The sequence below is a fragment of the Oncorhynchus keta genome, chromosome 1, assembly GCF_023373465.1.
Source record: "Oncorhynchus keta strain PuntledgeMale-10-30-2019 chromosome 1, Oket_V2, whole genome shotgun sequence".
NCBI lineage: Eukaryota > Metazoa > Chordata > Actinopteri > Salmoniformes > Salmonidae > Oncorhynchus > Oncorhynchus keta.
In genome coordinates, this window is record NC_068421.1 from 60,761,001 (window position 1) to 60,773,133 (window position 12,133).

Sequence of the window (12,133 nt, forward strand, 5' to 3'; positions counted from 1 at the left end):
ATGACACTTAAGTATTCAAGTCAGCGCAGGTGTCAAAGTGATATTTTACAATAGAAAATCATGTCACACAGACCCAACATCCTGAATGTCATTGTACCTGATGCAAATAGGACCTTTTCAGGCTCACAGCAAACAAAGGAAGAGTTCTGGAGTTCTTTGTGTAGCTGGGAAGGAGTCCTGGTCATTACCAAAAGGTTCAGGGAGAGGCCAAATCAAAGCTTACAAATGGAAATGGATATTCATAAGACAGGCCAGTTCAGTTTTCAAACGATCAGTAGTTGCTATTTTTCAGAACATGCTGAACAAAAACTAAACAAGAAGCTGACTTTTAGATGAGCATCTGCCTTTACGTGTCCCCACTTCCACTGACAGGAGTCTCCATCAGAGCTGTCTGAATGAGAAGTCAATCAAAAAAAAATCATAATAACAAGCATCAAGCTCATCCAGAGAGTATTAAGACACGGCTTTGTGAATGACGCACTTCTGTCACTAAATCAGTGACACTCCGGAGGCGCTGATGTCACAGTGGCAAGAATCGCAGATGTGTGGGGTCACGACCTCTAGCTTGTGCTAAGAACAAAGGGTGTGTTCGTAAATTCAATCTGGAGTGCTCAGAGTGCACACTTGATGCTCTGGCTGAGGAGTAGGATTGATCCAAGCGTTCTGACCTCACGACGGCAGTCAACCACCCAAGCTTACTGGCTAACGTGGCAAGCTAGCTACTTCCAGACACAAATTAAGGAACAGCTCACTGAGCATTTTACTCGCCCTAGCAGAGCTGGTTAGGCGGTCTTCATATTATCCAGAGCATTGGTGATTATAACTGTGCTGCTGGCAACAACTTATGCTTTTTTTGCAGACGTTTACAGACACCGGCCATATTCAACCGGTGTTGAGCGTTCGTAAATTCATCAATTATTCTGCGCTCTGGCACACTTAGGCGAGAGTGCTCTGAAATCGGAGTAGATAGCCAGAGCGAATTTACACACACACCCAAAGTCTAACGATGGAGCATTACTACTTCCTGGAAGGGTTTGTTTGTGTATGTTTGCAGTGGCGTCATGCCCATAGGGGGCACAGGAGCACGTGCCCCCCCCCAGATTTGTCCTGTTTTTTTTTTGTCGTTTCTCTATAATACTACTAGCCTCAAAGCAATTTTATGAAATTCATAAGTAGCTACCTCATAACTAGCTACCAAGACATCATTTCAGTCCATCAAGTTTGAGTAGCTAGCTTATCTGGTATGCCTGCTGGCAAGTTTGGTAGCAATTACTAAATAATCACCAGTCAGGCACAGACAGCTCAAGAGGTATGAGATATGCAACAACAACAAAAAATACAAAAATATTAATTATGATTTATATATTTATTTTTATACATAGAATTAAGCATAATGCTTATGGATGTAGATTGCAGGAAAAATACATTTCAGGTCTCCAACTAATACCCTTCAGCCATTCTTACATACTCTGTGACCCCTAAGATTTTTGGGGTGCATTACACCCGTGTGTGTGTGTGTGTGTGTTTCTGACTTTCTTAATCATTCATGCCGCTATTCCTTTCATCATTCATTCTGAATTACCAAAAGAAGTCTCATGTTTGGAAAAACAAAACATTTCCTCACTCTAAGCACTCTTGAGGAACATTCAAATTGAAGTAGGAAAGAGAATTATGAATGTGCATTTCTCTCAGTAAGTAAACATGATTTGAAGACAAAATTGGAATCAATGAAACGGTTTCAACAATAAGGAATAAAGGGAAATTCCTCTTAAACATTTATAAAGGCTGTGTTTTTCTGTTCCATGCATCTCCAGTGTGGTGTGTTTATGAAGGTTTGTACCACGTTGGATCTGCAATCCAGGGGTGCAGAGTCTTTCAGTTCCGGGAGCCCAGCCAGAGTCAGAATCCCACCAAAATCCAGTGATTAGCCATGAACCATCCCCCAGATTTGAGGATTAGCACATTATATTCCCCAATCTGGAGGGCTATAAAGTCTACCTCCTAGGCCCCAGGAGAAGGAAACAGGAAAGGGTTTGGGTCATGGTGGATTCCTTCAAACCCAGCCAGGGCCACCATCATGTCCTTGGACAGTTGACACAGTAACAAAACACAACCAGTCAGTGAGAGATGGCATTAAAATGTGTGGACCCATACAAACTCAGAGTCTAACACCGGAGACAGAGTCTACTGTTCCCCCTGGGAGTCGTGTTATTTTTCTCCCTGTGATCCTGAGAGACATGGCGGGGGAACAGGGCTGTTATCAGCCGGGCCGCGGCAGCGACTTGATCAGACCACTGGTCCACAGGGATCGGAACGGCTGGAGTTAATCAGACAGAGACAGGCCCGGGGGATTCACGCCTCCACCCCCACCCTGGTCCCCCCTGCCACAGCCCAAGGTAAGGTTCTTCACGGAACATTAACCCTGTGTCCTGTCTGTCTGTAACCCCAAACACACACGCCGGGTCCACCAGCAACACAGACAGAGTTGTGGAAATGAACATGACTGAGAGATGGGAAGATTTGACTATAGACAAACATCTTGAAAAGTTTCAGGGTTATGCTTTTTCATACAGTTCAACCAATCTGCTCAATCCATCCAGTAGATATATACAGATAAACGTTGAATTATAACATACTCTCATGCCACCAACATCAATTTCTTGTCAAATGATATTGGTGATCAGTGATATCGATGTACTTCTTGTGAGGAAGACAAAAGTCCACTTCACAAAGCCCCTTCTCACACACAGAACCCGGACGAGCAGATATACTTTTACCCTTTGAACTTCAACCAGGTCAGGGGTCAAGATAAACTGGCCATTAATCCTTGAATTAGAACAACAAAAAAGAGCAGGACATCTGAGCCCCTGTGGCGGTCCCCAGAGCCCCACAGCGTCCACACTGAGTGACCACACTGGGCTGACCACGGAGTAGGACAGATCCCCCTCAGAGGACATTCAAGTGCAGCCCCACATCTGGACACTGGAGCTAAGGACATAATGTATCTTTAGGTGTGTGGGTCTTCGTAAAGCACCTAACCATGTCGGGTTTTGAAACGCGTGTGCATGTCACTAAACAATTCTGAGCAGACATTGCTTTATTTCTTTGTTCAGGTCCCATATCACATTAAATGTAGGTATGTACTCTTTTCTTGGAAGTCCTAACCACTAGACCTGCCACCAGCTCACTGAATGGGTTGTCAGAGTTAGCATGGAGGGTAGCTGACGGTTGAGACAGGTAGCTAGCTACCGAGAGAGTAGTGAGGAGGGATATTGATTGTTTTTAAACTAATTGACCTACATTGGTTCAATTATTTGAATTCCATTTCGTTCAGTTCTTTCTGAGCTCAATGCACACATTGCACTGTTTCTATAGAGATAAATCAGATCCAGCCTGAACTGTGCAATGTAGTAGGGAGTTGTAGTTTCCAACAGGCCAATATTCTACAAAGTTTGGTAATTAACTACAATGATCCATAATCCATTTCACATCTACTTGTCAGGTCGGTGCTTCTTTTACACCCGCTACAGAATAGACAGAAGAATTAGTGACGGGATGTCCCGCTCTTTTTACTGACTCTGATCTTTGACTCGTACAATCAAAATAAAAAATATTGACTCACTTCGTTAATTTGAGTCAGTAATGCCCTGAGCACGCAGGACCCCCCTACTGGCGAACTAAAAACTTGAAATAATCATGATTCTACAAGCCTCTTGTTCCCCCGTAATCTGTGATTGCTAGGCGTAAAAATACAATTATTTATTTATTGATACCTTTGAAAACGAGGTCTATTTGCGGCCACAACCAGACTAGATTGTGAACGGAATGACTGCCACGAGGGAGATATGCCCAATAGGCTACGAACTGTAGCAGCCACCCAAACAATTTGTTCACGAGTTTGACTGTTGAGCAGCAGAGGAAGGCTGTGCATGTTTTTGTTCTACAAAATTATGTCCATCAATAATATTCAATAATCAAATTGATTGCATTCATTCTTGCACCATACTGTCATTTATCAGTTCTAAACATGTATTTTCCTTCTCTATGCTGCCTGCAGCATGATCTATTTTTCTGCACACACACACACACACACACACGACAGTTCGTTGTTGGAGCACATCTCCGGAGCCGCCGAGCCAGAGGAGCGCATATTAATCCTGCTGTAGAATTCATCGACGCCAGCAGGTCTAATGAACATCTAAAATGAACAAATCACTCAGAAAACCAAAATCATGACTCTCAAGTCATAAAAAAAAAGAGTAGTTCAAAAAGAGCGAATCGTTGGCGAACTACACGTCACTAAGAATAATGCACAATCATGAGGGGATTTAGAGAGCAGCTGTTGCTTCGTGAAGTATCTCTACCTGAAAATACATGATCTAAGTGATTGACACTTGGTATTCAACAGTCATGAAAGTATGCCTTATTTACTTTGAACTACAGAATAGTGATTTTAGGCAGCAGCTCTATAGAGATGACTTGGAATTAAAAAATGAATTCATCAAATAAAACAAACGTAATACACAACAACAAATATTTTATTTGAATAAATGACAGTTAAGTGATTTGAAGTAGGCTGTTGAGGGCAAAAGTGTGTGTGGGGGGGGGCAACTCAATATTAGGAAGGTGTCCTTAATATTTTGTACACTCAGTGTGGATTAATTGGGGACACATGTCAGCTTTAATTAAGCATGGGGTTTAATTAACCACGTAATTAACCCTTTAGACCCCAATAGAATTCTAGAATGCTGCTATAAATTACTGGAGAATTTTCACGATAAAGCTAATTTTTTCACATTTCAAACATACAGACATGGCTCAAAAACAAAGAATAAATGACAATTACAAGTTAACTTAGTTTTAAAGAAAACGACTTCTTTAATATGACCCCAAATGCATGTCAATAGGAACAACCCACATTTCTCAATTGTGTAAAGACACTCACTATCAAAAAATGATTAACACACAACAAAAAACACTACAGTATTTAAATTGTAGTAAATTACTAAATTACTCACGCAAAATGTACCAAGTATGATATATTATACTTAAGTATTTACATATAAATAAATAATCCAAAATGTGACCAGAGGACAATATTCAGAAAGTATTTCAAAACGAATTGATTAACAACGATTCATACTTCTGTAACAATGTAAAAATGCAAACACCTATTCGGAAATTATTTCAAATTGTAGGTAACCTCTGGCAATAAGATTAAGTACAGACCAGGCCTGACACTAAGAGATAGTCTACTTTGACAACAATTCAGTGAATGCAACAAGTATGAGTATTGAGTCAGCTAAAGAGTCAGCTAAAGAGAGAAGATACAGTTGTTGTGTTTTGTTCAGTGACAATAAAATATTTTTAGGACAAATTCATATTTCACACTATAGCACAATACCATCCTGCAAAATGGCTCAGAACACAGAGCTTCCCAAAGGAGGTTTCTACACAGCTCCCACTCTTTGCCCTGCGTCCACTCCGGATGCACACCACACTTGTGCCCTTCAAACTTCACCTACTTTTCAATGAGTTACAACTCGGTCCACACGCCCTGGTGCCACACACTTGGCTCCCCTTCCTGCCACTATAGCCATATCAAAGAGAACACACAAGCTGCATTTTGAATGCCTTCAGGGCCCAGAGCCTGTGGTTTCTGGGAAGGGGGCTTTGCAGGGTCCCCCACACAATGTATGCATTTATGATGGCAATGTTGAGCATCCCCCAAAACACATACTACCATCATTTTCTGCCTGTGCGTCCAACATTGCAATAGCTCCTCAGTTGGTCAAGATGGTCAACCCCCCTATTGTCTTGTAATCCCTTACAAGCTCTGGAACAGATACAAATTCCTACCAAAACCCCTGCTACGGTCACTTTAGGTCCAAGTGGTGTGGCACAAGGGTGAATGGTGGGACTTGGGGCAGACACACACCATGGAAACATAGGCTCTCCTCTCAGGTATGCTCTCCCTCTGTGTCGTCATCTCCCTCCTCCTCTTCCTTTCCCTCCATGTTCCTCTCCCTCCACCTCTCCCTCCAATCATCTCTAACTCCTCTTCCTCCCTGCCTTTTGCTGCTGAGCCCTGACTCTCCACATCACTCCCTTCTCTTTCACTGACCTAAAGGAACAGAGTAACACGGGGAGAGGAGCAACAACCAGGATACGATTATAGGAACATAATCTTTCCCTCCCTCTGTCTCGCTCTTTTTCTCAATCATGCGCACACACACACACACACACACACACACCATCTTTCTAATTTACCTCAGTACCGGTACCCCCTGTATACAGCCTCGGTATTGTCATTTTATTGTGTTACTTTAGTTTGTTTATTTACTAAATATTTTCTTAACTCTCGATTTCTTGCCTAACAGACTAACTACAGAGTTTGCCAATGTTAGCTGATTAGTTACGAAGCTGGGACAGATTCCAAATGAATTGCATCAGTAGAAAGAGGACAAAACAAGCAACTTGTTAGATGGTTACGTAAACAAATATCCAACTCATCATATGAGCTCCACTGTGCGGGCCTCAACCCTAACATGACAGTTAAGCTGTCAAATAATAGAACAACAAGGCAATGTAAAGCCTAAGAATATCTGCACCTAGCAAACATGACAAACCATAACCTAAGCAAAGTCGGTGGCTAGTTAGCTGGTTATCTGCATGGCTAGCTAGTGAGAGTGAGGTTGACGCTTCGCGAGCGCAGCCCAAATGTAATGCTACACACAACTTTTCTTGCCTGACAGATTAACTAGCTAACTATAGCAAGCAGCTTGGGCCGTTTCCATTTGAATTACATCAGTAGAAACGAGACAAAACAACCAACTAGTTCGCAGACTATATACACAGCTAAACACCAACTACTTCCATGAGACAGAGCAATCAATCATTCGAGCTCCACAGCTGATGTGCTCGTCTGTACCAACCAAGTTATCATGAATGATTTGCTAATCTGTCAGCTATTCCCCAAGTTTCACAGCATCGAATGTCGACAACACCAAACATATACCTGCGGTTTTACTTATTTCACTCACCTGGACATTCTCACTTTTCAAAGTGCAAGGACGTGTGCAAATCCATAATCACCAACCAACATAGATAAAACCTCTATCACAGTGAAAAGCTGCGTCAGCACGGTCATTGAGTAATGAAGTTTAAAAAAAAAAAAAAACTTTGAAAAGTCAAATGAAAGCATACCCCGTTTCCGGTTTCTCATTGATGACGACAGAAACGCGAATACGATAACAGGCTGCTCGCAAGTTCTTTTTGGAAATTGAAACAGATATTGTTGTTGGAAGAACAAGGCTGTTCGCGGCAGCTATTGTAACTTAAGAAAGGCTGTCGAAGGCCGCTCTGGGCTCTAAAAGGGTTCATCTTGTGCTGGTGCAATACACACTCACAACAAATGAGTCTGTTCTGATGGAGGTCTGGTCTGTTCATACTTGTCAGACTAAATGAGAGTACGGAACTGCACAGAACTGGGAAACCTGCAGGATTAGAACCATCATGATCCATTTCTAGAGTTCCTTCCCTAACTGGCCAGGTGAACGACAAACTGGTAGTAATACAGTCTGACCAACATAACCGATTAGCTGCACAAGCCTTACTTGAAACATTTTAAAGGGTATGTCATACCACTATTTAGCATAGCCAAAACATGACCAAAAAGGAGAATTCTGCACTATGGTATGGCGGTGATAACAAATAAAACGCACTTGCCTTGAGTGAGGCAGATAGAGTCCGAGGGGACTGCAGCTTAACCTTCAACTCATTCAGGTCCCGCCAATGAGCTAGAGGTCAATCAGTGGGAACATTAACATGGCCATTTGCAGTCAGAGATTGGCGTCAACAAATGTTCACAAGTTCAGACAGCACATCAATTCCAGCACCAGGGAACATCCAGCTCTTCTGCAGATGAGAGGGTCAGGGATGGCAAGCCCATGACCCCTACGCCACCCCCAATTGGGCCCCATGCGTCGGCCCCAGCACTGAACTTAATCCAGGTCAACAGCTCACCAAGTTGCTTTATTTGCTCCCACCCTTATTGAAACCATTTGAAGGCCAATAAAAACCTTGCAGAGGCCTGACATTTCATCTTCAGTAGACAGTTTAGGTAAGGCTCTGAGGTCAGGGGTCACAGGGAAGTAGTGAGAGGGGTAGCCAGGAAACTGTTTCACTAAACTTAGGAGGATATAACCTATTGCAGTAAGAAACCAAGCAACACTACATTCATATCATGACCAAAACAATCATGCACGCAAATGTCTCAATTTGATGTTGCAAAATTAACATTGATAACAGTTAGACATTCAATAGCCCACACAACCACTTGACAATGGCCAGTGTGCCTCCGACACAACAACAATGACAGGTTGACTCACATAGTCGTGGAAAGCCTTGGCCTCGCTGGAATGTTCGCATGTCTCTCTCCGGTCCGGAGCAGCGCAGTACAGATCCCAGAATACACTGTGGTGAGAGAGAGAGAGAGAACATGGTTTCAGTTTACACTAACAGACAGATTTTGTTCACATGACTGAGTTGGAGCATGGTGCCGGCCACATCATGCAGTTGTGGGTTTGATTCCCTCATGCATGAATGTATACACAGTATGTGGATGTGAAGTGTAAGCTAAATTACCATCTATCCATGGAGACCACATCTATGACAAAGTGAAACATGATCAAGCTAAAAAGTTAGTTGTCCGAGGTGTCTTCACTTATACCCTTTATAACCAGGGTTTAAATGAATAACTTTGTCAGTTTATTTTTCTAAAATATTCTAATCCAACCCGTAGTCCACCTCAGAGCTACAGCAAAGCAGTGTCGTCGAATTGAACCATCTCATGTACAGTGGCTCTCATTCTGCTGGGTCAGAGATGCTGGTTACTGATCAATTACTTATGATATTTGTTAATTAAGGAAAATCCAGTCCTTAAGAGTTGAAGAGGGCACCAGGTTCCAATCCAAATGCTCTCAATTACTTAATTGAAATTAATTACCTGTTTAACTAGTCCCCATTAAATTGTGCTTGCGCCTAAGATATTGATTTAATGGATAGCACATAAAAGCTGCTGATCTGACTGGGGCTCAAGAGAAACATTACGCCTTTTCCAAAACATTCGAAGGCGAATACTCCACAATACGCATTCTTTCTGCTGAGGCGGCAAAACCAGACTTCTAACGTGTGAAACGTCTGACACTTGATATGACAGACTGCAAAATGGAGCAGAAAATATGAGCTGATGACCCATAACTGTGCATGTATCAGATAATCATTCATCGCCTCAGTTTGAAAACATACAGTACCAGTTAAAAGTTGACACCTACTCATTCAAGGATTTTTATTTTTTGCTATTTTCTACATTGTAGAATAATAGTGAAGACATCAAAACTATGAAATAACACATGGAATCATGTAGTTACCAAAAAAAAGTGTTTAAACAAATCTAAATATACATTATATTTGAGATTCTTCAAAGTAGCCACCCTTTGCCTTGACAGCTTTGCACATTCTTGGCATTCTCTCAACAGACTTCATGAGGTGGTCACCTGAAATGCATTTCAAATTTGTTCATTTGTTTAATTTCTTTCCTTCTTAATGCATTTGAGCCAATCAGGTGTGTTGTGAAAAGGTAGGAGTGGTATACAGAAGACAGTCCTATTTGGTAAAATACCAAGTCCATATTAGCTTAAATACACAAAGAAAAACAACAGCCCATCATTACTTTAAGACATGAAGGTCAGTCAATGTGGAACATTTCAAGAACTTAACATTTCTTCAAGTGTGGTCGCAACAAACCATCAAGTGCTATGATGGAGCTGGCTCTCGTGAGGACCACCGAAGTTTAGAGTTACCAGCCTCAGAAATTGCATCCCCAAAAAATGCTTCACAGTGTTCAAGTTTTTTTAAATATGATTTTTATTTAACTAGGCAAGACAGTTAAGAACAAATTCTTATTTACAATGACGGCCTACAATCGGCCAAACCCTAACCCGGATGACGCTGGGCAAATTGTGTGCCGCCCTTATGGCAGCCTGATTCACAATTCAGGCCTTCATGGTCGAATAGCTGCAAAGAAACCACTACTAAAAGGACACCAGTTAGAAGAGACTTGCTTGGGCCCAAAAAGACGAGCAACGGACATTAGACCGGTGGAAATCTGTCCTTTGGTCTGATTTGTCCAAATTTGAGATTTTTGGTTCCAACAGTCTTTCCTTTGTGAGACGCAGAGTAGGGGAACAGATGATCTATGCATGTGTGGTTCCCATCCTTGAAGCATGGAGGTGGTGTGATGGTGCTTTGCTGGTGACACTCAGTGATTTATTTCGAATTCAAGGCACACTTAACCAACATGGCTACGACAGCATTCTGCAGGGATACACCATCCCATCTGGTTTGCGCTTAGTGGGACTTCCATTTGTTTTTCAACAGGACAATGACTCAACACACCTCCAGGCTGTGTAAGGGCTAATTGACCAAGAAGTAGAGCGATGGAATGCTGCATCAGATGACCTGGCCTCCACAATCACCCGACCTCATTCCAATTGAGATGGTTTGGGATGAGTTGGACGAAAAGGAAAAGCAGCCAACAAGTGCTCAGCATGTGGGAACTCCTTCAAGACGATTGGAAAAGCATTCCAGGTGAAGCTGGTTGAGAGAATGCCAGTGTGCAAAGCTGTCAAGGCAAAAAAGGGTGGCTACTTTGAAGAATCTCAAATATAAACTCAGAGAAAAAAGAAATGTCCCTTTCTAGGACCCTGTCTGTCAAAGATAATTAGTAAAAATCCAAAAAATCTTCATTGTAAAGGGTTTAAACACTGGTTCTCATGCTTGTTCAACGAACCATAAACAATTAATGAACATGCACCTGTGTAACGGTCATTAAGACACTAACAGCTTACAGACGGTAGGCAATTAAAGTCACAGTTATGAAAACTTAGGATAGTAGAGAGACCTTTCTACTGACTCTGAAAAACACCAAAATAAAGATGCCCAGGGTCCCTGCTCATCTGCGTGAACGTGCCTTAGGCATGCTGCAAGGAGGCATGAGGACTGCAGATGTGGCCAGGGAAATAAATTGCAATTTCCATACTGTGAGAGGCCTAAGACAGCGATACAGGGAGACAGCACAGACAGCTGATCATCCTCACAGTGGCAGACCACGTGTAACACCTGCACAGGATCAGTACATCCAAACATCACACCTGCGGGACAGGTACAGGATGGCAACAACTGCCCGAGTTGCACCAGGAATGCAGAATCCATCACGCACAATAGGCCGAGAGAGGCTGGACTGAGGGCTTGTCGGCCTGTTGTAAGGCAGGTCCTCACCAGACATCACCGCAACAACGTCACCTATGGGCACAAACCCACCGTCGCTGGACCAGACAGGACTGGCAAAAGTGCTCTTCACTGACGAGTCGAGTTTGTCTCACCAAGGGTGATGGTTGGATTGGCGTTTATCGTCAAAGGAATGAGCGTTACACCGAGGCCTGTACTCTGGATGCCTGATCGATTTGGAGGTGGATCGTCCGTCATGGTCTGGGGCGGTGTGTCCCAGCATCATCGGACTGAGCTTGTCATTGTAGGCAATCTCACCGCTATGCTTTACAGGGAAAACATCCTCCTCCCTCATGTGGTACCCTTCCTGCAGGCTCATCCTGGCATGACAATGCCACCAGCCATATTTCTCGTTCTGAGCGTGATTTCCTGCAAGACAGGAATGTAAGTGTTCTGCCATGGCCATTGAAGAGCCCGGATCTCAATCCCATTGAGAATGTCTGGGACCTGTTGGATCGGAGGGTGAGGGCTTGGGCCATTCCCCCCAGAAATGTCTGGGAACTTGCAGGTGCCTTGGTGGAAGAGTGGGGTAACATCTCACAGCAAGAACTGGCAAATCTGGTGCAGTCCATAAGGAGATGCACTGCAGTACTTAATGCAGCTGGTGGCCACACCAGATACTGAATGTTACTTTTGATTTTGACCCCCACCTTTGTTCACAGACAGATTATTTAATTTGTTAGTCACGTCTGTGGAACTTGTTCAGTTTACATCTCAGTTGTTGAATCTTGTTATGTTCATACAAATATTTACAAATGTTATGTTTGCTGAAAATAAACACAGT

At 42.8% G+C, this 12,133-nt stretch overlaps 1 protein-coding gene across 2 annotated transcripts in view; it reads right to left on the reverse strand.

Moving 5' to 3' along the window:
* Positions 1–12,133, reverse strand: part of LOC118389870 (single-stranded DNA-binding protein 3) — a 129,307-nt gene that overhangs the window by 91,881 nt on the left and 25,293 nt on the right. For both annotated transcript variants that reach the window (XM_052456989.1, XM_052456991.1), the window contains exon 4: positions 8,391–8,475. In XM_052456989.1, coding sequence (XP_052312949.1) covers positions 8,391–8,475 — 85 coding nt within the window. The remainder of the gene's footprint in view (positions 1–8,390; positions 8,476–12,133) is intronic.